The sequence below is a fragment of the Myotis yumanensis genome, unplaced genomic scaffold (assembly GCF_028538775.1).
Source record: "Myotis yumanensis isolate MYYU_CA2020_CCGP unplaced genomic scaffold, mMyoYum1.0.hap1 SCAF_8, whole genome shotgun sequence".
Classification (NCBI taxonomy): domain Eukaryota; kingdom Metazoa; phylum Chordata; class Mammalia; order Chiroptera; family Vespertilionidae; genus Myotis; species Myotis yumanensis.
This window is the reverse complement of record NW_027223759.1, coordinates 80969941-80997076: the sequence shown is the minus strand read 5'-3', so window position 1 is coordinate 80997076 and position 27136 is coordinate 80969941. Positions and strand designations below refer to the sequence as shown.

The 27136-nt window shown below is 39.1% G+C and overlaps 1 protein-coding gene across 5 annotated transcripts in view; it reads right to left on the bottom strand.

Annotated features, from left to right (window-relative positions):
* DPP10 (dipeptidyl peptidase like 10) overlaps positions 1 to 27136 on the bottom strand; it is a 1368028-nt gene that overhangs the window by 463427 nt on the left and 877465 nt on the right. For all 5 annotated transcript variants that reach the window (XM_070423111.1, XM_070423110.1, XM_070423113.1 and 2 more), the window contains exon 3: positions 4405 to 4500. In XM_070423111.1, coding sequence (XP_070279212.1) covers positions 4405 to 4500 — 96 coding nt within the window. The remainder of the gene's footprint in view (positions 1 to 4404; positions 4501 to 27136) is intronic.

Here is a 27136-nt window from a genome sequence, read left to right as displayed (position 1 = left end):
AATGGTAACAGATTTCCATTTAAAATATACAAAACCGTGTATTGTAGCTGGAACTCAGTAATTCTTGATGAACTCGAAGCATAACTCTTTCATCTCTCTCAGACTTTTTTCTTTATTATAAGTTAAAAATGAATTTATTTTTTTATTTTATTTTTTTTTTTTGTCAGTTGATTTTTAATTGAATGTATTGGGGTGGCATTGGTTCACAAAACCATACAAGTTTCAAGTGTACAACTTAACAGAACATCATCTGCACACTGCATCGAGCAAATTCACTTTACATCCCCATTTTCCCTTCCTTTGTCCACCTCCACCTACCCCCAACCCCGTGTCCCTGTGCCTATCACCACACTGTTTGTCTGTGTCTAAAAGTATAAAAGTATATATATATATATATATATATATATATATATATATATATATACACTTTTCTTACTTAATTCCTAATTTTAAAAATCAAAATATAGTTTTTTTCACAAAGTAGGTTGCAATATGAAAGTTTACCTATCCTAATCTAAAGTTTGTTTTCTATTTCCAACTCCCTTTAAATACTTTAAAGTAATCATGATATGTCTAAAACATAAAAATATTATTTTTTTCTCTGAAATGTTAACATTCAATTTTATGGGTAAGTGCTTTTCCCTACTCTATTTGGTGTTTACTATAAATATTATCATTTTAAGGCAAACTGGAATCTTAAAAACATGTCCTTAAAGAAAATGATTTAAATTTCAAACAATAATTTAAATATAGGCTAAGCGAAATAAATCAGAAAGAGAAAGACAAATACCACATGATCTCACTTATACGTGAAATCTAATAAACAAAATAAAATGACAAAATAGAAACAGAGGCCTAGATACATGGAACAGACTGACAGCTGTCAGAAGTAAGGGGGTTGGGGGGCTGGATAGAAGCAGGTAAAATGATGCAAACACACGCATACATCTACAGTAGATGGGGGTAGGTGGAAGTGGGCAAAGGGGAGATAAATGGGGGAAAAACGACTTTGCTTTGGGTGTTAGGCACATGATGCAGTGTGCAGATGATGTTTTGTTAAGTTGTAAACTTGAAACCTATATGGTTTTGTGAACCAATGTCACCCCAATAAATTCAATAAAAATGTATGTGGGGAGATGAATAATTTTAAGGAAGATGGATTTCTATGTTTCAAGGTGACACAACTAGAAAAAAAGATGCTATAAAAATGTAGATTCAAGCTTATGAGCAGATATGGGGGAAGGCAGATGTTAAGCTAACGATGAACATGAGTACCCCTCAAAGGCTGCAATGACATTCAGTTATTTTATTTGGGAACCAGTATAAGAAATGACATTGCTGCACTCCCATCTACCTGTGGTGACCTCCAAGACTAAATGAAGCTTCCAAATGAGCTTCACTTAGACCTCTTCAAGAGACGTACATACTGAGAAAGCCTGGTGAGACACCTCATGAGAGTAAAGAAAAAATTCAAATTTTATATTTAGATACAATCTGTGATAATGAGGCCAAGGTTACACATTCTATTCATATAGTCCCCACTGTGTTTCCTGGCCATGTGAGGAATCAGTAAATAGGCCAAGTATCTAGTGACTGCTAGGAAAGTGATCTGGGTTGAATAAGAGGAATGAAGAAGCACAAATCTACACTCTCACTGGGAAAGCAGCACAGTACACACAGTCTGCTGCCAGCGAGTCGATTTCTTCAGTGGTATTTACAAAGCCTCTGAGAGCTTAAGCCTATTTAAAGGTTTGTTTCTAAAATATTTTTATTGTTTTCAGAGAGAAAAGGAGAGGGCGAGAATCATTGACCCGCTGCCTCCTGCACACGCCCTACTGGGGATTGAGCCCATAGCCCAGGCAAGTGCCCTGACCAGGAATCGAACCTGTGATCTCCTGGTTCATAGGCCTACACTAAACTACTAAGCCACATCAGCTGGGCCAAAGGGTTGTTTTTATCCCAAATTTCAAAATAAATATTATAGCCTATGTTTCAGCTAGAATATAACGATAATACTGCAGCTTTGTCCCAGGATGTTTCTCAAGATTAGGTTTACTAATAGTTAAGAATGAAATTATTTTTTAAGCTTAAAATGATTAACTCCAAATATATGATTTTGGTATCTCGTGAAGAGTTAAAGGAGAATTTTAGAATGTGTGCCCTAGATAATGGAATGGCTTAATTTAGCATGCAGTTCACTGCTTAAATATCCACCCAGTCCTTTGGCATTTCAATATCAAAGTGTCAGTTATACACAGGAGTGAATGTCTCTTTAAATAATCCAAGCTAACCTGAGAAGGGAGATAAGGCCCAAGATTTTTGCTTGCTTTCCAAAGTCAAAGACCACAGATTTCTAACGCTTTTCCAAAATCTTGGTGACTAAAACAGGATATCATTTAGCAATTCAAACCTAATAACACATTTTTTCACAATAATGTTGTCCTCTTCTCTAATAGAAAATAAGTGTTAGAAAATAAAAAGATGACTTGCAGAATTACCATAGTATATTAGGAGAATGATTTGTGAGAGATCTGTGTATTAGAACAATGTTTGGTAATGATACCTCATTTTTATTAGTCTCCTTTAGTTACAGTGCTCATCTGAAATAATCATAGTGCAAAGGCAACAATATGGCAAGTCCTTAATTTGTAAAGGATTCAAATAAAAATATACAAATAAATTAATTAAATTATTTTTATTTATAAAAGCAGCAATTTTCAACCTTTTTCATCATAAACTATTTAAACAATTCTGCAGCACACCAAAAAATATATTTTTTGCTGATATCACAAAAATATAAGTATATTTTGATTTATTCACCCAGGATGGCTATTGTTGTGTTGGCTGTTGTCATTTTTTAATTTGATAATCTAAGGAAAAAAAGGTCAGAGCCCCTGACTGAATAGTCAGGTACTGCATGTTTTAAAAATTCTTGCAGCACTACCAGTTGAAAATCACTGCATAATACCATCACCATGATACACACTCATCTTCCAACTGATTTCAATTGAAACTTAGTTTCTTGAAAAATAACACAGAACTTCAATGAAATGCATTCATTTATTTAAAGACACATCTTGAGTGCCAGGTGACCTCCAGGAACTGTATTAATGCTAACTAAACAGTATGATTTGGCCTCTGCCCTCATGAATTGACTTCCCTTCATTTTATAGTTCCCAAAAGTTACCATTTACTTTTCAGGTATACAAGCAATTAATTAGAATATTAGAGAAGAAAGGACTATAAGTGAGATAATTGTTATTAGATAAAGGGCAAAGCTTATTTTATTTATCATAAAATAATCTACTCTATGCCTTGAAAACAAGCAAAGATATTGCGTCTAAATGAATTGAAAGGGAAAGATGAACTGCGGTCTGACCACAGAGATTAGTATGGTCAGGCAAATCGGAATATTCGCCAACACATTTCTTCTGGCTGGATAACCCACTGACTTTCCCTAACACCTTCCATAAAGAGAAGCCATGGAACCACTCAGTGATTTTACTTTTGGTTGTTTCTTTTACAATCTAAATGCTCTTTTAAACTCCTTGAAAATAATAAAATCTGAAATGACTAAGGAAAGCTGAGGCGGTTTCTTTGCCAGGACAGAAAAAGACAAAGTGCAACATATTTCCATGTGATTTCTCTGTCATTTCAGTTTGGAAAGGGTCTCCCTAGTTTGCAGCACTTAGGATTAAAAAGAAAAGCCACCAGAAGGAAAAGAAACTAATTTGTTAGCCACATTTGAAGCATATACATATGCAGTCTCTCAAAATCCATCCTTTACACCAAGAAGAATAACCTAGAGAAATGCTGGAGATATAACACATTTAAAGTAACATGGCTAATAATGACCATGAGGGAACCACAGATACGAAACAATTGATCTAACGTGTGGAGGATATTTCTATTGATGACCTATCTTAGGAATTGGTTTCCTCACATGAGCCAAGATACTCATTAAATAGTATATGCAATCTTCGAAGAATGATGTCGATTCAAATACTAACTTCAAATAGCATTATTTGCTTAGACCAGTGGTTCTCAACCTTCCTAATGCCGCGACCCTTTTATACAGTTCCTCATGTTGTGGTGACCCCCAACCATAAAATTATTTTCATTACTATTCATAACTGTAATTTTGCTACTGTTATGAATTCTAATGTAAATATCTGATATGCAGGATGTATTTTCATTGTTACAAATTGAACATAATTAAAGCATAGTGATTAATCACAAAAACAATATGTAATTATATATGTGTTTTCCGATGGTCTTAGGCGAACCCTGTAGAAGGGTCATTCGACCCCCAAAGGGGTTGCGACCCACAGGTTGAGAACCGCTGGCTTAGACTGCAATTATATAAAACTCAATGAATATCACACATAAAAGGCACACACGTACCATTGATCCATCGGGCTTCAGGATCACGCAGCACTAAGTCCTTCCTGAAGAGGTCTTCCAAGGACAATCTGGTTTCTGATGAATTTGTAAGTTCATCTGAAATGAAGTAAATCTCAGATTAGGCTCTTATTGCATGTTAATTTTTAAAATGAATGAATCATAAAAATTGAATTACCTTGTTTCGAAAATATGTTAAATAGATGACAATATAAAGTGATCATTTATACATGGGTTTTGACATTTGAAGCTTGTCTGCTTCATAATATCTTTCAGCATATAAAATTATTTTTAACATTAAAATTGTGTTGATCTAGTACAAATTTAATAGATCAACCCCTTGTTATGTATTGATATATAGTATGAAAAGAAAGTCCTTAAAATTCCCATTGTGTATTGTGCTTCTAAGTGCATATTTTTCACTGTTCATAATCCAGGCAATTACTTTCCAAAATCACTTTAACATATTCTCTTTAATGATAAATTTACAGTATTATAAATACCAAATATGAGAGAGTTGAGGACACTGAATATATATTAAGAAAACTTCCAATCTAAGAAGAAAGTTCATCAAATTAACAGAATAATACCAAGTTCCACCAAATAAAGACCAGCCAACAAATAATAAGTTGATTTAAGAGTTACATATAAAAACTCAAATAATGCAATGCCCAAGTATTAACAAAAAGCACAATTTACATTAGTCCCTGATGTATAAACTAGGTGTACTCCCTTTTTAAATTCCAAATTCTAGTACATGCAAGGACAACATGACTTAATTACCCAAATTAGGCATAGCAAACTCATTTTTAGATAGTAAAAAACCAGGAAGAAGTTAGCAATATTTCATTTTCTTTGAAAAATAATAGCATTGTTTATTTACTGTATAAAAGCATAGCTGTGCCCTTTCATTTCTGACCTTCACTCTGGTTGAAAATAAAATGTCAAAGGTACATACAAACCTCATTAGATATTGTTTTTAAAAGGTTTAGAACTTATTACAGCAAGCTCTTTGTTTCTTCAACTGAAAAGCTGGGCCAAAGAATCAATAACTTCAAATGCAATTTCTTTTAACATGAATCAACCATGTATTTAACCATCAAAAAAAAAATCGCTAAGGAGCACATAAAGAAATATTACTAGTGGTAATAGTGTGAATTGTTTGATTCCAAGCCTAGTAAAAGACCTTGTGATTATATATAGATTTGCAAAACATAATGCTCCATTTGACAGTCTGACACTCCACAATTTGAACTTTCTTTATTCATTGAAGAAATACTGGAACCATTAATTTTCAAGGTATTGAGTGAAGTATTGTAAGGTGCTGGAGACATATCTATGCATTGCTCTTAGGGATTCACACTGGCAAAGCATGAAAGAATGTGATACATGTCAGCATAAGGATAGAGAGTGCTAGATGAGCAGAGAAAGGAAGGGACAATCTTGCAAAAGCAACTTTAAAAGGCCTTAGATAGAAATAAAATGACTAACTTTCATCCATCGCTATTGAGAATAAAAAATAGTACAAACACGTTGGAAGACAGTTGGTGGTTTGTTACAAAAGTAGTTGTACAAGCCATCAACTGCACTCAGTATTTACCCAAATGAGTTGAAAACTTATGTTCACACAGAAACCTGCAGATGGATATTTAGATCAGCTTTATTCATGATTGCCAAAATGTGGAAGCAAACAAGATTTTCTTCAATAGGTGAATGTGTACACTGTGGTAGATCTAGATCAGTGATGGCGAACCTATGACACGCGTGTCGCGAACTCATTTTTTTCGTTGATTTTTCTTTGTTAAATGGCATTTAAATATATAAAATAAATATCAAAAATATAAATCTTTGTTTTACTATGGTTGCAAATATCAAAAAAATTTCTATACGTGACACGGCACCAGAGTTAAGTTAGGGTTTTTCAAAATGCTGACACTCCGAGTTCGAAAGGTTTGCCATCACTGATCTAGACAATGCACTGTTCTGCATTAAGACATGGAGCAAGCTTAAGTGTACATTAGTAAATGAAAGAAACCAATTTAAAAGGGCTATATGACTCCAACTTCATGACATTCTAAAAGGGCAAAGTATGAAGAAACTAACAATATTAGTGATTATAATAGTAATACATGTCATGATATATTTGTCCAAACCTACAGAAAATACAACAGCAAAAGTGAACCCTAATGTAAGGTATATAGACTTTGGCAGATAATGACATGTCAATACAGAATTATCAATCGTAACAAATATATAACTCTAGTGTGGGATGTCCACAATGGGGGAGGTCTTGCCTTGTGTGAGGGCCAGGGGTAAACGGAAAAATCTCTGTACCTTTAGCTCGAGTTTTCTGTGAACACAACCTCTCTCAGAAAATAAAGTCTATGATTTTTTTCTTTAAAGTTAAATGACCTGGACTTCACAAAAAGGAAAGGAGAAGCAGCATGTTAGATAAAATTATGAGTATTTTTTTTTTTTTACAAACCAAAGAAGCCTTAATTCTAGAATTCACTTTCTGTCATAGGAGTTTGGGATTTTAGTCAAATGAGCTAATTGTATTAGGGTTTCGCTTATTCTATGAGATGTCTCAATATGAACAGATGTTTCAAAATTTAAAACTTTCCAAGATTATATATAATGTACCATCAATTCTCCTTCTTCCTTTAAAAATTATCTTTATTGTTGAAAGGATTACAAATGTTCCCCTTTACCCCACTGACCTCCTCTACCCTGCTCCCAGGCCTTCATTGAACTACTATATGTGTCCATGGGTAGTGCATATGTGCATATAAGTTCTTTGGTTAAACTCTCACCCTTGTCCCCCCACCAAGATTCATCAAAACAACAATGAAGTACCATCTCACATGTCAGATTGGCATTATGCTAAGCAAAATAAGTCATTCGGAGAAAGGTAAATGTCACATGATCTCACTCATATGTGGGATATAATGAGCAACATTAACTGATGAACAAAAATAGATCCAAGACAAGGTAATACTGAACAGATCATCCAACCTTAGAGAGAAGGTGGGGGGGGGGGGGCAGTTAGAGAGCAACCAAAGGACTTGTATGCATGCATATTAGCATAGTCAATGGGCACAGACACTGGGGCAGTGGTGGCTTGTACTGAGGGGTGGGAGTGGCTGGAGGGTGGGGGGATTAATCAGGAAAAAAGGAGACATAGTAATACTTTAAACAATTAAAAACTATTAAATAAAATGTTTTTATGCTTTCTTTCCCAAAGTTTAAACAATTTGTGTACGCATATAATAAAATATCATATACATAATGAATAAACTATTCAGGTAATTGCAAACTCACATACAGTTGTGAGAGTGATCCTGTATACCCTTCATTCAGTTTCCCTCAATCACAGATAATCTCTTGAATAATCATATCATACGAACCGCTGATGTTGATACTCAATCAACCTCATTCAGATTTCACCTATTTTACATGTATTTATTTGTACACATATGAGCATGTATGTGTGTGTGTAGCTCCATGCACTTGTATCCCATGTACCAGCACCAGTGAGGATACAGAAAAGTCCCAGCACCAGATCGCCCGTGCTGCCCTTTTACTACCACAGCCTCCCTCTGCAGCCCTCGGTGACCACTCATCTATCTTTCATCTCATCATTTTGTAAATTTCAGCACAGTATGTAAATCAAATCATATAATATTTAACCTTTTGAAATTGGCATTTCTCAAACAGTATAATCCTCTTTGAGGTCCATCCTAGCTGTTGAGTGTACGGATACTCTGTTCCTTTATTACTGATTGGTAGTATTTCAGGGTATTAATTAAGCACAGTCTGTTGATCCATGCACTGTTGAAGGACTTCTGGATTATCATTTGCAGTTCGGGGTGATTATGAATAAACCTGCTGTGAACATTCTGTATAGATTTTTGTGGGAACATACATTTTCCTTTCTTTGGGATAAATGCCAAAGTATGCAATTGCTGGGCATGATAAGCACATTGGTAAGCACATTGTTAGGTTTGTAAGAAAATGTTTATGCTTTTCTAGACTAGTTGTAGCATTTTCCATTCTCACCAGCAATGTATAAGTAACCCACTTTCTCTTCATTCTTGCCATATTTGGGGTGTGTGTTTAAAGTTAGCTATTCTGGTACTTGTGTGCTGATATTCCATTGTGGTTTTAATTTCCCTCTCTCTAGTAGTTAATGAACATAATTTAATGTGCTTATTTGTGATCTGTACATCCTTCTCAGTGGAATGTCTGTTCGGGTCATTTGCCAATTTCTTAACTGGACTGTTTTCATTTGTGTGTGTGTTTACCTTCTAGCCTGGAGAGGGCTTTATGTATTCAAGATACAAAAATATCTCATATATGTCAACTTAAAATGTCCTCAAAATCTCTGCCTCATCTTTTCTTCCTCTTAAAAAAGACTTTTAGAGAGAAAAAAATTTTTTTTAATATATTTTTATTAATTTTTTACAGAGAGGGAGAGAATTTTTTTTTAATATTGATGAAGTCCAGTTTATCACACTTTCCTTTTATAAATCATGCTTTTGATGGCAAAAGAAAAAAGACTTCCACCTAATTTACTGTCCTGAAGATTTTCTCCTATATTTTTTTCTAAAATGATCAAGTTTTATACTTTACATATGAATCCCTGATCCGTTTTGTGTTACCTTTTGTATATAGCATGAGGGTTAATCATAGATCCATATTTTATCTTATTTTATTGCCTACTGAATACCCAATTGCTCCAGCATCAATTGCTGAACAGCATTTATTTCATTTTAGTGAATTATTTTATTAGATTAAATATTGAAATAATGTTGAATAATACTAGTAATAGTGACAGTCTTTTTTTCTTCTATTATGGCAGTATCTTTACTATTTAATTATTTAATAAGATTTTCTTCACATTTTTAGAAAGGAATCATTATCATGCTTATGTAATTTTTTTTATTTCTGTGTCACTTAGAATTTTTATTTGTAATTATTACTGTCATGATATACTTTGAGCCTCTTTTATATAAACATATTTCCCCCTCTAATGTGATGACGTAAAAATTGTATAAATGAAATTTCCAATTGCTTACCACCCTCTATTTTTATAACAAAATCCAACTGCTTATGGTGAATTATTATTATTATTTATACTGCTAGATTAATATGCAAATGGTTATTTAAATATTTTGATCTGTTTTGATGAATGAAATTATATGACCCAAGATTTTTCCACTTTGCATTTTATTGGTTAGTTGACATTTAAATATTTTTTTAAAGATATGTTTTTACTGATTTTAGAGATGAAGGGAGAGAGAGATATAAACATTGATGTGAGAGCACAGCCCCCTATGGAGGATGGAGCCTGCAACTGACTGGGAAACTAACCTATTGGTACATGCTCAATCCACAGAGACACATATTAATATTTTTATTAAATATTTTTAAACTTTTATTTTGTGTTATGTTATCTGGAATTATTTAATAATTTTAATAATAAGGATTTTTATTTTATCCCAATTGTCCCTAGAACTTATTTTAAAAGTAACCCATCAAAGTAATTATTATAATTAAATATGCTCTTTAAACAATAATTGGAGAGAGATATATATGAAACTTAAAGATCCATTTCTTTGGCTTCATTCATTACTGAGAGTGAACTTTGCACCTCATTGCTTTTTTTCTTTGTTCTTTTCTTTAATTTTCTTTAGCTGCTATGCCCTATCCCTGAGGTCTCTTAAATTTTTCAGTCCTAGAATAAAGACTTCTTTCTTCTACATATAATGAATATTTAAGCTTCTCTTTTACTAGCCTCTCAGGCTGGCTTTTATCTCCTATAGCCCTTTATCTGCAAGTCTCATCATAATCTTTTTGTTGTTTATCCATTGTAATCAAATCTCTCTTTTCCAAATATCCCCTCCCCCCCAAACCCTACTGGATATTAGTATCTTTATTTCACAGGAAAAAAACAAAACAACAACTTAGGATCAGCAAAGTTAAATATCATCTGACAAAGGTCAGATGGTTAGTTAGAGTCAGGACTGAAACTGGAACCTGTATCTCCCTGACAAATCAAGCTACTGTTATATTGACTTTCAAAATGTTCTCATTCACCATTCTCTTTAATTAAATCTTTTTAAAGAGAGACAATATACACTTTTATAAATGATATTTTAAGAATAGTTTTGCCCTAACCGGTTTGGCTCAGTAGATAGAGGATCAGGCCTGCAGACTGAAGGGTCCCAGGTTCGATTCTGGTCAAGGGCACGTACCTGGGTTGCAGGTACACCCCCAGTAGGGGATGTGCAGGAAGCAGCTGATCGATGTCTCTCTCATCAATGTTTCTAACTCTCTATCCCTCTCCTTTCCTCTCTGTGAAAAAAATCAATAAAATATATATATTTTTAAAAGAATAGTTTTAATAAGGTTAGCCAGAGAACCCTTCATCCAAATGAAATTATACTCCTCAGTGTACCCTCTCCAGACCTTATTAGCACCCCATTCTGCTCCACATTGCCCATGAAGGAACACTGCCACACCTTCTCTTTTCTGAAGCAGAGTATTGTCGCAGCATTCACTGAAATGTGGGGAGTTTATGTTGTTTTCCTCAAGAAAATTACCTAGAACATGCCAGCCTACAAGTCCAAATGTACTCTCCAATCATTGTTACACACTATTTAGTATTAGAACATGTATGACACACATTGCCACGTGATTACTCAGGAAATTAATTTATTTTGCAATCTTATTATTTGATACATTTTAATAATTTTCTCTATATTTTAACTTCAAGGCTACACTTATCAAACAGAGAATCCTGGATTATCACAAACTTATCCCAACAACTCATATTGAAACATAAGAAGGTAGTTCAGAAGAAAACTGGCATTAGGTTGTAAATCAATAAAAATATTTAAAAAAAAGACACAAGATATGTCCTGGTATGCCATGGCTCATATGCTTAGAACGTCAACCTGTGCACTAAAGGGTCACAGGTTCAATTCCAGATCAAGTGGATGAACCTAGGTTGCAGGTTTGATCCCTGGAGGCATGTGGGAGGCAACCTTCTCTCTCTCTCTCTCTCTCGCTCTCTCTCTCTCTCTCTCCATCTTTCCCTCCCTCCTTTCCAATCTCTTTAAACATCAATGGAAAAAATATCCTTGGATGAGGATTTAAAAAATAAAATAAATGAGGATATATATAAAAATCATTAGGCAAAGTACTCAGCTCACTAAATGTCAGCCACTGTCATTATTATTATTAAAACACAAGAGGCCCGGTGCACAAAAATTTGTGCACTGGGGGGGTCCCCCAGCCCGGCCTGTGCCCTCTCGCAGTCTGGGACCCCTCGGGAGATAACAACCTGCTGGCTTAGGCTTGCTCCCGGGTGGCAGAGGGCACACCCAATCCCTAGGTGCAGCCCCTGGTCAGGCTCAGAGCAGGGCCGATTGGGGAGTTGGGGGGCCGCCCCTTGTCATGCAAAGAGCAGGGCGGATCAGGAGGTTGCAATGCCACCCTCAGTCACACTCAGGGTAGGGCCTATTGGGGGGTTGGGGTACCGCCCCCTGTCACACTCAAGGCAGGGTCGATGGGGAGGTTGCGGCGCCACCCCCTGTTATGCACAGAGCAGGGCAGATCAGGGGGTTGGGGCGCTGCCCCCTGTCACTCACAGAGCAGGGCCCATCAGGGGGGTTGGGGCTCCGTACCCTTTCACACACAGAGCAGGGTCGATCAGGGGGTTGGGGAGCTCCCCCCTGTCATGCACAGAGCAGGGCCCATCAGGGGGTTGAGGAGCTCCCCCCTGTCACTCACAGAGTAGGGCCGATAGGGGAGTTGGGGCACTGCTCCCTGTCACACACAGAGCAGGGTGGACTAGAGGGTTGGGGCACTGTACACTGTCACACTCAGGGCAGGGCCAATGGGGAGGTTATGGCTCTACCTTGTCAAACGCAGCAAGGCCAGTGGAGGGGGGTTGGGGTGCCACCCTCTATCACCCACAGAGCAGGGCCGATCAGGGGGTTGAGGCGCCCCCACTGTCACACTCAGGGCAGGGCCGATGGAGAGGTTATGGCTCTACCTGTCACACACAGAGCAGGGCCCATGGGAGGGGAGGGGGTTTGGGGCGCCGGACCCTGTCACACACAGAGCAGGGCCAATCAGGGGTTTGGTGCGCCGCACCCTGTCAAACACAGAGCTGCAGGGCGATCAGGGGGTTGGGGAGCTCCCCCCTATCAGGCACAGAGCAGGGCTGATCAGGGGGTTGGGGCGCCTTCCCCTATCACGAACAGAGCAAGGCGGATAGGGAGGTTGTGGTCCTGCCCCCTGTCACACACAGAGCCACAGGGCAATCAGGGGGTTTGGGCGCTGCCCCCTGTCATGCTGATCCCAGTGCCAGGAGCCTCGCTGCTCTGCTGATCCTGGTGCTGGGAGGCATATTACCCTTTTCCTATATAGAATAGAGGCCTGGTGCATGGGTGGGGGCCGGCTGGTTTGCCCTGAAGGGTGTCCTGGATCAGGGTGGGGGTCTCCACTGGGGTACCTGGCCAGTCTGGCTGAGGGGCTGAGGGCCGTTTTCAGGCTGGAGGGTGACTGAAGCTCCAAACTGCTCCTTTTTTTCTTTTTTTTTTCTATTCTGGGCCAGCTTTAGCTCTGAGGCCTCGCTGCTGAAAGCAGGTTTCTGGCCTTTACCTTCTGTATTTGATACAATGTTGTGGTCCGGCTGGCTGAAGCCCGGCTGACTGAAAGCCAGTTTCTGGGGTTTTGTTTAGCTTCTTATTTGCAACATAGTTGCTTAGAGTTGCAGCTGAGAGGCCGGCAAGTCAGGCGGGGAACATTGGAGTCCACAGTCACTGGAGCAAGCAAGCCTCTCTGTTCGCTTCAGTGCATGGCTGCCGGCCGCCATCTTGGCTGACAGTTAATTTGCATAAGGATATCCTGATTAGCCAATGGGAAAGGTAGCGGTCATACGCTAATTACAATGTTTCTCTTTTATTAGTGTAGATTACAATGCATTAAAATATGTCTTTACGAAGCACCTTTGGATTTTACAATTTCAGAACCAAAAAAAAATGTTTTTTGTTCTTTTGGAATATTCATCTCTTTCATAGCTGTTCCCTTCAGCCAAAATGTTTCCATTTTGTTCTGGTTTTACGTTACAAGAAGCACATTACTGAGTTGCTTCTTATAGTTAATGAAAAAGTTCACTTATAAGTATCTTTTTTAAGGAAGGGCATTTGACCACATTGAATTTAAGGTAAAAAATATGAATCTCACAAAAAATAAATGATAAATCAGTCTTGTCAATGAAGGAAGCTTCAAGCAGCATGCTACCTACTATTGCCGTGAGCAATTCATCCATTCAAACAGAAGCACAGAAAGAATTGGTGCATCACATAACATGTAGACGCAGATAATTACCTTTGTTCCTTTTGGCATGCTGGGTGTTTCTTTTTTGTATTTTTTTCTTTACCCTTTCCTTACTCTCTAGTATATTATTTGGCAGTAGCTAAGTTTCTTGAACAAGATCCCAGTCAAACCTCATCAACCCTACTAACTAAAACCAGTTCTGATTCAGATTAACTCTATATCTTCTAAAGTCCATACTATATACACTTCTAATTGAGTTTATTTCCTAAATAAGGTTATCATCCAACTGATGTTCTATATTTCTTGACTACATTTCTAGCATGTGACATTCATATAGAAAGACATTTTAATGATACAGAAGTGCATTTTAAATTTAACTACGTGGGAAATAGCTAAATTCTGACCAAAGCTATGTGTCCACTGAGTAAAATGAAGAGGCTAGCTGGCAAATAAATTATCAATTATATATTTATTTATGTATCTGTTTCTCCCCTTCCCATCCATGCCTTTTTCTTCACCAAACATGGAGACAATATTCAGGAAACTCACATTAAATATGAAATACTGGAACATGATTTCCAAGAAACATGCCTCCTGCAGTGCATTCATCTTCTCATAGTTTCCCGACAAAAAGCTATGAACCTATTCTCCGATTCTCTATTCTCAAACAGGAACACGCAATAATGTTGCGGCAACAGCAATGAGAGTTAGGAGGTCATATTCCAGCCCTAACTCAACCCTTAACCAGCATATATGCCCTAGGCTAGACCTCTCAGTCTATTTGGGCATAATTTTCCTCATTTATAAAGAGAAAGGCTTCAGTGGAAACCACACTATTTCCAGCTGTGTTCTGGGGACTTTGACAAGCCCTCTCAGGACAAAGGAGGGGAAAGATGCAGGTTATGTGGTTAGTGCTTTTCAACCAGAACAGAGAACAGCTCTTCTTTGGCATGTTCGATTTCTTCATATAGAATTTTACTGAAGCACTCTGCACACACAGTGGAGAACACAACACTCACACACACACACACACACACACACACACACACACACACAGTATAATAAAGTAGCTGGCATTTCTAAGATCCCCTAATTTCTGTGACAGTTTGTACTAGTTCCCCCTGTTTTCAGAAGAGACTCTGAGTGCTCATCAAATAAGAAATGCATTTTTGGGTTCTGAAGGGCTTATTAAATTCTACCTCAAACTTGTCATCATTTAAATAAATAAATCAAGAACTTTAAAATTTACTCATAGACTTAATTAGTCAAAAGAGTCAATTATTCAAACATGCTAATCATTCTCAAACCTCTTTCTAGACCTTTATTCAAATTAAATCTCCTGAGTTTTAGTAGAAAACCTAAATATGAGAAATGTACTTACACAAAGGCTTTTCACATTCTGAGAAGGAAAATTACACAGTAATACACACACACACACACACACACACACACACACACACACACACACTGGGATGGTAAGTAGTATGGCCCTGCTAGAGACTTTGAGCCTTTTCATAGCCATGTTTAACTTGCTTTCTCAGGTATACTATTTATTTCAATCACATTACCATGAGCAAATTTTTGTATCATATCTTTATAACTTACAACAGAGGTCTGCAGAGTGTGGTTCAGGGAAAGATGGTAAATTTAGGTCCTAGAAGTCAAAATTGTGCTAATAATACTATTATTTTTAATGATACTATTCTTTTACACGGGGTTAAAATCTTCAATCTTAGTACAGACCAATGGTGGATGAACTGCAGGCACCTGATAGTCCTCATTTGAGCAACAAATCATACTACTGTTATTCTATTCTTTACTGCATATATGATCAAGTAAAAAGAAATGCAGGGGCCCTGACTGGTTTGGCTCAGTGGATAGAGCGTCGGCCTGCAGACTGAAAGGTCCCAGGTTAGATTCCGGTCAAGGGCATGTACCTTGGTTGCGGGCATATCCCCAGTAGGAGGTGTGCAGGAGGCAGCTGATTGATGTTTCTCTCTCATCGATGTTTCTAACTCTCTATCTCTCTCCCTTCCTCTCTGTAAAAAATCAATAAAATATATATTTAATAAAAAAAAAGAAATGCAGGGGTGGGAAAAAGCATCCTTATAGTTATAATACAAGTAAATAATATAATGATTATAAATAATCAAATAATAAATTCTATGTTTCACATACTCATAACTGTGTACTACTTTTGCCCAACCCTGTACAACTAACCAAAACTTACGGGATGCAGTGAAAGCATATATATAGCTTTAAACATCATTAAAAATATTTCAAATCAATAGCTTAATCTCACATGTAAAAAAGTTTTAAAAAAATAAGGGCAAACTAGCTGAAAATTAGCTAAAGAAATAAAATAACAAATGTGAACGATAAATGAAATAGAGAATAGAAAAATAGAGAGTATCAACAAGACAAAAAGTTGAAAAGATCGGCAAAATTGACAAACTTGTTGCTAACATAAAAGTGAAAGAAGATACAAATAATCAGTCAGATATAAAACTAGGAGCATTACTACAAAATCTTACAGAAATAAAACAGATTTTGAGAGAAAACTATGAACAATAGTATGTCAACAAATTAGATAACATAAATAAATTGGGAACATTCCTAGAAATACAAACTACCAAAGTAACTCAAGAAGAAATAGAAAATCAGAACAGACTTATAACAAGTAAAGAAATTGAATCATTAATAATAAAGAAAATTCCCAAAACAACAACAAAAATTCAAGAGCAGGTGGTTTCACTTATGAATTCTACCAAATATTTAAATACTAAATACTAATTGTCAGGTCGCCGAAGGAGGAACGCATGAGGCCAGAAGGGTAAGGGGATTACAAATTTATTTGATCATCCCCACACCAGGTGGCTGAACCCCAGATGGCTCCAGCACCAAGTGACTGGAGTCAGCAGTTTTTAAAGGACTTTGACGGGCTCTTTCTGTGTGGAGAATTCTCTGTGCAGTTCCAGAGAGGAGAGAGAATGGAATGTGGTCTCAGCAAGTAAAGAGTGGTCTCAGCAAAAGGGAATGTCTATACTAACGTGGCCTGAAAAGTCAGTTCCCAGGGGAGGGGTATCGATTCAATTGCTCTATCAAACCTGACACTAATCCTTCTCAAATTCTTCCAAAAACAAAAAGAGGAAGGAATACTTACTAACTCATTCTATAAGGTTAGAATTATCCTGATCCAAAACTAGACAAGACAACAGAAAAACAACTAATTAATTTTCTTACTGAATACAGATTCAAAAATCCTCAACAAAATATTAATAGAGAATCTCAGAACTATTTGTTTTTATTTTTAAATCAACATACCAAATTTATAAGCATATCAAAAGGATTATCTAGCTTTAATAAAGGCACTTTACCCAATGAATGCAAGGGTTGCTCAACAGCCACAACAAAAACAACAAAGAAAACCCACCAATATACCAACACATTAATAGAAAAAACACAAAATCATCTCAATAGATGATAAAATATATGTAAGAAAATCCAACACTCTTTTTTAATGAAGACATTAAAAAATAAGATTAAAAGAAAACTTTCTCAGTTTGGTTTAAAGCATTTACCAAAAACAAACAAACAAACAAAAAAAAACAGTTCAGATGACAGTCAGTTATGAAAGACTGAAAGCTTTCCTCCTATAATCACTAACGAGACAATGATGCCTACTTTCACTATTTCGACTCAATATTTTACTGGAAATTCTAACCAGAATAATTAGGTAAGAAAAAGAAATAAAAAGTAGCCACAATGGAGATGAAGAAGTAAAACTATCTCTACTTGGATATATTAGCCTCTCTATATAGAAAAGCCCAAAGACTCTACAATAACCTACTACATCTAATAGATTAAGGGTATAGCCTCAACATTCAAAAATCTGTTGCATTTCTATATACCAGTAATGAGCAATCAAAAATGTATTAAGGAATCAATTCTATTTATATATCATTCAAAAGAATAACACACTTAAGAATAAATTTAACCAATGAGGTAAAGACTTTTACACTTAAATTTACAAAAATTATTGAAATGTGACAATGTGGATGAGCCTCTAAAATATTATGCTAAGTGAAAGAAGTCAGACACAAATGTCACATATTACTTAATCACCTCCATATGAAATACACAAAATTGGTAGATCTATAGAGACTGGGAGGGGATTGTCAGGAGCTAGGAGGAGGAGGAAACTGGGAGTAACAGCTTAAGAGACTCCTTTGGGAGTGATGAAATGTTTAGGAGTGGATAGAGGTGGTGGTTGCATACAGAATGCAACATGCCACTGAATTGTTCACTTTAAAATGGATAATTTCATAATATGTGACTTTCATTTTAATAAAAAATTGTGATTAGCAGCATACTTTGAGTCAGGGAAAAAAGATAATGAATGTGATGGGGAGATGATGTAATCTATGTAACTAGACCTTCTGATTGATGAACTGTAATCGATAAAAAAGTAAATTCCTCATCCTTGTTCCCCTAATGTTATCTACACTAATAAAAGAGAAACATGGTAATTGGCGTACGACCGCTACCCTTTTCATTGGCTAATCAGTGAGTATATGCAAATTAACTGTCAGCCAAGATGGCGGCCGGCAGCCAGGCAGCTGGAAGCAAGCAGGGAGGCTTGCTTGCTCCAGACTCCAACGTTCCCCGCCTCACTTTCCGGCCTCTCAGTTGCAACTCTAAGAAACTATGTACTATGTTGCAAATAAGAAGATAAACAAAACACCAGAAACCGGCTTTCATTCAGCCAGGCTTTAGCAACATTGTATCGATGTTTTTAGCGGCGAGGCCTCAGAGCTAAAGCTGGCCCAGAATAAAAAAAAAAAAAAAAGAAAACAAGGAGCGGTTGGAAGCTTCAGTCACTGGCTTCCGGAAAACAGCCCTCAGCCCCTCACCCAGACTGGCCAGGCACCCCAGTGGGGACCCCCACCCTGATCCAGGACACCCTTCAGGGCAAACCAGCCGGCCCCCCACCCTTGCACCAGGCCTCTATCCTATATAGTAAAAGGGTAATATGCCTCCCGGCACCGGGATCAGCGTGACAGGGGGCAGCGCCCAAAACCCCTGATTGCCCTGCGGCTCTGTGTGTGACAGGGGGCGGGGCCACAACCTCCCTATCTGCCCTGCTCTGTTTGTGACAGGGGAAGGTGCCCCTACCCCCTGATCAGCCCTGCTCTGTGCCTGATAGGGGGGAGCTCCCCAATTCCCTGATTGCCCTGCAGCTCTGTGTTTGACAGGGTGCAGCCCACCAACCCCCTGATCGGCCCTGCTCTGTGTGTGACAGGGTGCGGCGCCCCAACCCCCCCTCCCCCCCAAGGACCTTGCTCTGTGTGTGACAGGGTAGAGCCATAACCTCCCCATTGGCCCTGCCCTGAGTGTGACAGGGTGCAGCGCCCCAACCCCCTGATCCGCCCTGCTCTGTGTATGACAGGGGGCGGTGCCCCAACTCCCCTATCGGCCCTACTCTGTGAGTGACAGTGGGGAGCTCCTCAACCCCCTGATCAGCCCTGCTCGGTGCGTGACAGGGGGCAGCGCCCCAACCCCCTGATGGGCCCTGCTCTGTGCGTGACAGGGGGTGGCGCCACAACCTCCCCATCGACCCTGCCTTGAGTGTGACAGGGGGCAGTGCCCCAACCCCCCAATTGGCCCTACCCTGAGCGTGACTGAGGGTGGCATCGCAACCTCCCGATCCGCCCTGCTCTGTGCATGATGGGGCAGTGCCCCAACTCCCCAATTGGCCCTGCTCTGAGCCTGACCAGGGGCTGCACTTAGGAATTGGGCCTGCCCTTTGCCACCCGGGAGCAGGCCTAAGCCAGCAGGTTGTTATCTCCCGAGGGGTCCCAGACTGCGAGAGGGCACAGGCCGGGCTGGCGGACCCCCCCCCTCCCCGCCCCGAGTGCACAAATTTTTGTGCACCGGGCCTCTAGTCCTATATAATAAAAGGGTAATATGCAAATTGACCAAACAGTGAATGACTGGTTGCTATGATGCGCACTGACCACCAGGAGCAGATGCTCAATGCAGGAGCTGCCTCTACTAGCCCACAGGCCCTGATTGCCCAATTGGGGCCTGCGGGCCAACCTCTCAGTCCCTTTCCCCATCAGGCAGGCTCCTATCACCCAATAGCAAACGGGGAACCCGGGGAGGGTGGCGGCAGATGCAGGAGGTGCCAGGCCAAGGCTCCTGCCCCACCAGTCACCCCACACACAGAGGACGACCAGTGAGGGGGACACGGACAGCGAGCGGAAGGGGTGGGGAATGGCCAACCTCTTGGTCCCTTCCCCCCGCCGTAGGATCCAATTGCCCAATGGCGAATGGGGAACCGGGGGTGGGTGGTGGCGGGAGCCCGCTGCCAGCAGCCAGGGAAGATGGCCCTGATTGCAGGCCAGGCCTAGGGAGAGTACTCGTGCATGAATTTCATGTATTGGGCCTCTAGTATAGCTATATGGTATCCCAGAAAAAACAAGGTAAGGGGTGAGTCTAGGATCAGAGATACTCTACAGCCCAAGCAAAAGCTAAATTGTGATGCTCAGATTCAAGGCACAGTCTTCCATGTAAGTAGGGTTGTTTCCCAAGTCTAGTTTCCCTGATTCCAGTTTTTTAGAGTTTATACTCAGATGAATAATCTTAGACCAAGAGAAGTACTATGGATGAACAGACCAAAACATGGAGTTCCAGCAAACCTATTTTTTCCAAAACAAAGGCAGGAAGTGACATATTATTTAGTTTAAAGTGTTATTTAACTAAGGGTAATATTTTTTCTTTTTTTACAGATAATGTTTCTTCTTATATCTTATAAAAAAAATTTTGGAATGGGATGACTTAAGTTACCGTTCAAAGAAGTAGATGTTAAAATCTTTGGCAAATAATTACATATATTAAAATATCCCCTTGTACAAACACAGAGCCACATGTATGTTAAAAAAAATGTTTTACCCCAGGAACATGTAACCTCTCCTTTTTTTTTTTTTAAATATATTTTATTGATTTTTTACAGAGAGGAAGGGAGAGAGATAGAGAGCTAGAAACATCGATGAGAGAGAAACATCCATCAGCTGCCTCCTGCACATCTCCCACTGGGGATGTGCCCACAACCCAGGTACATGCCCTTGACCGGAATCGAACCTGGGACCCTTCAGTCCGCAGGCCAAGGCTCTATCCACTGAGCCAAACTGGTTTCGCCTGTAACCTCTCCTTTTAAGGAAACCTTGCTTCTCAATGTTCAGGCTCTCTTGTTCCCCCATTATTAAAGGTCAGGCTATCATATTTCTAAAGCAAATATTTATATTAATGAGAGCAAGTAAAAATATGAAAAAATTATTAAAGTTGTACAGTGACATAAGTAATTTTTATACAATGTGGTTAAGAATAAAAAATGTGCACTTATTTTTATCGTGGGCATCTATTGTCCCTTAAAAAAATATGATTTCTGGAATAAAAATTCATATAAAATTTGCAGGCACAGTTTTTTTTTGTTGTTGTTGTTGTTTTCTTTAAATATATTTTATTGATTTTTTACAGAGAGGAAGGGAGAGAGATGGAGAGTTAGAAACATCGATGAGAGAGAAACATCGATCAGCTGCCTCCTGCACATCTCCCACTGGGGATGTGCCCACAACCCAGGCACATGCCCTTGACCGGAATCGAACCTGGGACCTTTCAGTCCGCAGGCCGATGCTCCATCCACTGAGCCAAACCAGTTTTGGCGAGCAGGCACAGTTTTCAATGCCCACTCCTGTCATTTCCTTCCTATCTATCCTTTGTCTATCCCAGCCTAATTCTTTCTGTGCTGTGCATTTCCTTTAAGAAATATACAGAATCTATTCACTAATTTAAAAAAATCCAGAGTCAGAATAAAGCAGGGCTTTTTTTTTTTTCTGAAATGTTTCTTGACCATACTTTCCTTTGGTGTAATCATGTATCTTAATCTGTATTTCAAAAGTTAAGACATGTGCTAAAGCCAAAAGAGCCTGAGATAGTGACCCCACTTCTTCATGGTCCAGTTGTATGACAGGCAACCTACTATAACAGCAAGATTCAACTGAATATAGATTATGAATCAATTAATAATAGCTATTTCATGTTCATGGTGTGAGCGTAAATAACACAGTACATGTAAAACACTTAGTACAATATCTGGCATGTGATAAGCAGTTAATAAATAAATGCTATTCATTAAAACAAATTCCCTCTCGACTCTTGTAAAACAAAACACTTTGTAATGTAAGCTAAATCCATGATTTATCTTATTGGAGAATACCAAAAGAGGAGAATAAATAAGGGAATCAAATCTGAGTCATTATTGAAATGTAGCTGTAAAGCAAAGACAATACAGAACAAACTCTTTGTTTACGAATGCTCAGAGAAAATTATTTTTCATTGAACATCAGAGATAAATCTACTAGAAAAGTAACAACAGAACATGTTATCGGGGGGAAACTGTTAGAATCTGTCCATTTCCCTTTGGCCACTGACTAGGTTGCACCATATTCAAATGTGTTCATCTGTGCTGTTCCTGGGAAAGCAAGCAGAGACTATTTAGCTTATGCCTATCAGTACCACAGGCCTCCTTTTTTAACTTAACAAAATTGGATAAGCAATTTGCATTTTGGTTGATGTTGATGTTTACAAGTGAGTAATGCAAATCTCACAATCTGCAAAACATTATTTCCCCCTCATAAAAGGATAATGGGATAGTTTGATTGTTGCTTTGACATTTTAAAACACAGGTCAGATGCTTAAATGACACCTTTTAAATTATAGCTGCCAAGAGATTGTTTGTAACATAATATAACATGACATTTTAACTAACTATAACCAGGAGCAATTACTTTGGTAGAATATAAGAGTAACCAGAATAAATTCATTTTTGTATAACAAAAACAAATCAGCTGTCACCAGGCCAATACAGTACTTAATTTTACTGAATGATGTTTGGAAAATTATATCTTTTTTTATAAATGGGGACAGATTAACTTTTTAAGCCTCATGTAGAAATCTGGTGTCAAAGACAATAGGAAGAGAAAAGTCTTTACTACATGGTCACATGGTCTTCTAGTTTTCTGTCTTGCCTGTTTATTTTTCTGCATAGGGTTACTTAAATTTCTTTAGTTCCCTTCATTTCCTTAGTTCTAAATCTTGGCTCAAATGAACTATTTGAGCATAACTTCATGGATCAAAACTCTTATCTGCCATAGGGTTTATTTAATGAGCATCACAGTGCTGATCTCAACCTGTGTAAATCTGTGTAAATTATTCCCCAGAATGGCTTCTAAACCTACTGTAAAATTATCACTATTTGAGATACTTCAAAGAGTGAAAATAAAGGCATTTATGTAGAGGAACTGAACAATCCTTATTTAATTTTTATTTAACTGAGATTGAGTAAAGTTCGGATGTCTTTGACATGAATACTTGGCTTACTTTATACTCTGATTGACAGGTAATGACCAACCCAGAATGCTCACCTAAGGAGGATAGTAAAAGAATGAGTAATTGTCTAAAAAGCAAGAGCTAAAGCGAATGATAAGACACAATTTCACTGCTTTACAACATTGTCTTTAGTCAGCCATGATAGTAAATTAACCTGATGACCCTGTTTTGACACTGACTGATTACACACATCAATCCAAGGGCAACAGGTCACTGTTGCTGAAGAATTGGGGGAATATACACAGTCCACAGGTGGCAAGGGACTGAGGAGCTTGATCAATATCCTCTACCAAATACTTTGTAACTCATAAAAGAGGTATCTCTCTTCTCAAATAGCTCCATATAGGTAATTATGGTGCATAAACTGTCTCCTGACAATGGTCATTCTCATTCTCCATATTAAATAGGAATATGATACTGCAAAGTAAATGCATAGCTACATAAGACTGCTTTCCACAGCTTTAAGCATGAACACATACTCACACATGTGTAGAGTATAATTACTGATCTCATAGGAATATATTATGAAAATAAATGCAAGTACTCTTTTTTTCTTTAAATGAACTCAGTACAATAACAAAAAGAGTGGGCTTGATCAGCACATTCAACAAAGTCTGTTTTTTAATCAGAAAAAAATTGGACTGAATAATTTGTTCCTTTCAGAAATAGTCATTTGTTAAAGAAATACATGAATGGTTAACCCACTCTTCAAAAATAATTAGGACTTCTCTTCACATGGCAGATAATTTGTTGACAATTTGGAAAATAAGACACCTGTGTCAAATTACTTCTGTAATAAAATTTGCAATCAAACCAAAATTACAATGAACATGTGTTTCTTTGGTAATAGGCTTGCATTCCTTAGCACTTACCTGAAAAATGTGATGCTATTTTGAGCAAAACAGTTTCTAAATCCTGTCTTAGACTAGATAACTTTTTGTATGTGTTCCCCAACCCCCCAAAATACCACTAAATATATTTTCAAGGCAGAAGAGGCTTAGTGAAAGAGCTCACCAGGTTTAATCTGCTATTGTATCTGTTATCAAACAAACCACTATTATTGTTGTCATTATTATTATACTAGAGGCCTGGTGCATGAATTCATGCACCAGTGAGGTCCCTCAGCTTGGCCTGTGGGGATCAGTGGAACTCTGTGCTGCCGCAGCCAGGCACTACCCGCCAGCTCGTCAGGCCTGCTGTTTGGGTCTATCCCGCACTACTTCATGTTGCAGCAGGAAGCCAGGGAGGAGCCCGAGACCAGGCTGGGTGCTAAGCAGCTCCTGCCACCCCGCGCGAGAGGCTTGTGCTGCTGTAGCTGCTCTAACCAGCCATGATCCAGGCGTCTGGCACCTGTCAGCTGAGCAGTGGTCCTGCTGTGGGAGTGCACTGACCACCAGAGGGCAACTTCTGAATTGAGCGTCTTCCCCCTGGTGGTTAGTGTGTGTCACAGCTACTGGCCGGTCATCCTGTCGTCCAGTCACTTAGGCTTTTATATATATACTAGAGGCCTGGTGCACAAAAATTTGTGCATTCGGGGGTAGGGGGTCACTCAGCCCGGCTTGTGCCCTCTCACAGTCTGGGACCCCTCAGGGGTGACCACTTGCTGGCTTAGGCCTCCTCTCCGGGGGATTGGGCCTAAGCTGGCAATCAGACATCCCTCTGGCAGCCCTGCAGCCCTCCGGGGATGCCCACTTGCCAGCAGAGAGCAGACCTAAGCTGCAGTTGGAAATCCTTAGCGCTGCTGAGGAGGCGGGAGAGGCTCCCACCACCACCGCTGTACTGGCAGCCATCAGCCTGGCTTGTGGCTGAGCAGACCTCCCAGCCGTGAGAGCTCACTGACCACCAGAGGGCAGCTCCTGCATTGAGCATCTGACCCCTGGTGGTCAGTGTGTGTCATAGTGACCAGTCATTCCCAGTTTTTCTGCCGTTAGGGTCAGTTTGTATATTACCCTTTTACTATGTAGGATAAAGGCCTGGTGCATGGGTGGGGGCTGGCTGTTTTGCCCTGAAGGGTGATCCAGATCAGGGTGGGGTGGGGGGGTCCCGCTTGGGTGCCTGGACAGCCTGGATGACGGGCTGATGGCTGTTTGCAGCTGGTCACACCCACTTCAGGGTGGGGGTCCCCACCGGGGTGCCTGGCCAGCCTGGGTTAGGGGCTGAGGGCAATTTTCAGGCTGGCGGGCGACTGAAGCTCCCAGCCTCTTTTTTTTTCTTTCTTTTTTTTTCTGGGATTTATTTACCTTCTATAGCTGTCACTGGAGCTGAGAGCCGGCTCCAGCTCTGAGGCTGTGGCCGACTGAAAGCAGGTATCTGGGTTTGTTTAGTTTCTATAATTGAAACTCTGTTGCCATCACTGGCGCTCTAAGCTCTGAACCCGCTGGAGGCTGAAAGCAGGTTTCTGGGTTTTTTTTAGCTTCTATAATGGCAACATTGTTTCTTAGAGTGCAGCTCAGAGGCCGGCAGCGGCAGGCGGGGAATCTTGGTTTCCTCCGTCACTGAAGCAAGCAAGCCTCCTGTTCGCTGCAGCTGCCTGGCTGCCGGCCGCCATCTTGGTTGGCAGTTAATTTGCATATCCTGCTGATTAGCCAATGGGAAGCGTAGCGGAGGTATGGTTAATTACCATGTTTGTCTATTATTAGATAGGATATGTGTGTGTAGATAGATAGATAGATAGATAGATATAGATATAGATATAGATATAGATATAAATTAGATCATAGATATTAAAGCTGTGATAAACTTTAAAAGATCACTTCCCATTGCCACAAACCAAAGATGCCCTTTTCTTCAACAACAAAACTTGAGGTTAAAGGAGATAGCTGATTTGCCCAAGCCATATAGTTATGAAATACATATACATTTCTGACCTCTATCCTAATTGGGAGGATTGTCTTCAGTTAGCCCTTTGTACTAAGGTCTAGTTATCTTTTTACCCTGCTGAATAATTTGAGGATCAGAAGTTTCCTCTCCTAATATGTATTCCCCTTCCTGGTTGAAAGTTTCCAGTGGTTTTACCTAGAAAACTGAACCTTGGGAACATATTGGTGAGCAAAGGGTCCATGAGGAAGGGGAGGGAAGGTGTACCTTATCTTCCTGTGGAATATTTTCCCTGGTGGATCTATTCTAGCACAGGTGAGGGACTTCAAACCAGAGGGTAAGAGAAGGAAGGTTTGGTACAATTAGAGCACTCGAGTCTGTGCACAGACAAGCACAACACATGTGCCAATTCAAAAGTCCATGGTAATGGTTTTGATGCACATTCTAGTCCTTAGAACTAGAGGTTAAACAAACTCAGATTTTTTTCCTAATTTGATAACTTCTAAGAGTGATTCCAGGCTTCTGACTCCAGTTTTGGGCAACACCTCATTAGGTTTCTGGCTTATATTTCACTGATCTGTTTGGTTTGAGCCTTTCATGAAGGCCATGTAACTAGGCTAATATTTATGATTGTTTATAACTCAAGCATATCCTTAACCACTGCCATCACACCAATTCACTTCAACTTTTTAATCTTACAGGCCCCACCAACATTGAGTTTACAAACACAGAGTGTAGAACACAAATTGTCTTATCTTTATAACAATACATTTCCCACCCCAGCATACTGACTTCTATTTTTCATTTCAAAATATATCTGCCAAAATTAATAGTGAAACCTAAAGACAATTGGACATGTGGTATGTGAAATGCACTTAGTACACTCTAAGTCTAAATAATAATTTCCACTTCCATTTATATGATTAACCTCACACGAAATTAAGTCCTTAGATTGGGGATGTGTGGGTTGCTGTGTTTTTGTGTAGTTGAGAAAGAGGAGGATAGGAGGCAATAGATATAATGCAAGGGGAGATCAGCTAACTACCAGAGCACCTAGAATGTTTTAAGGACTCCATAATTACCTACAGAGATAAATGAATGGACAAACAGACCACTG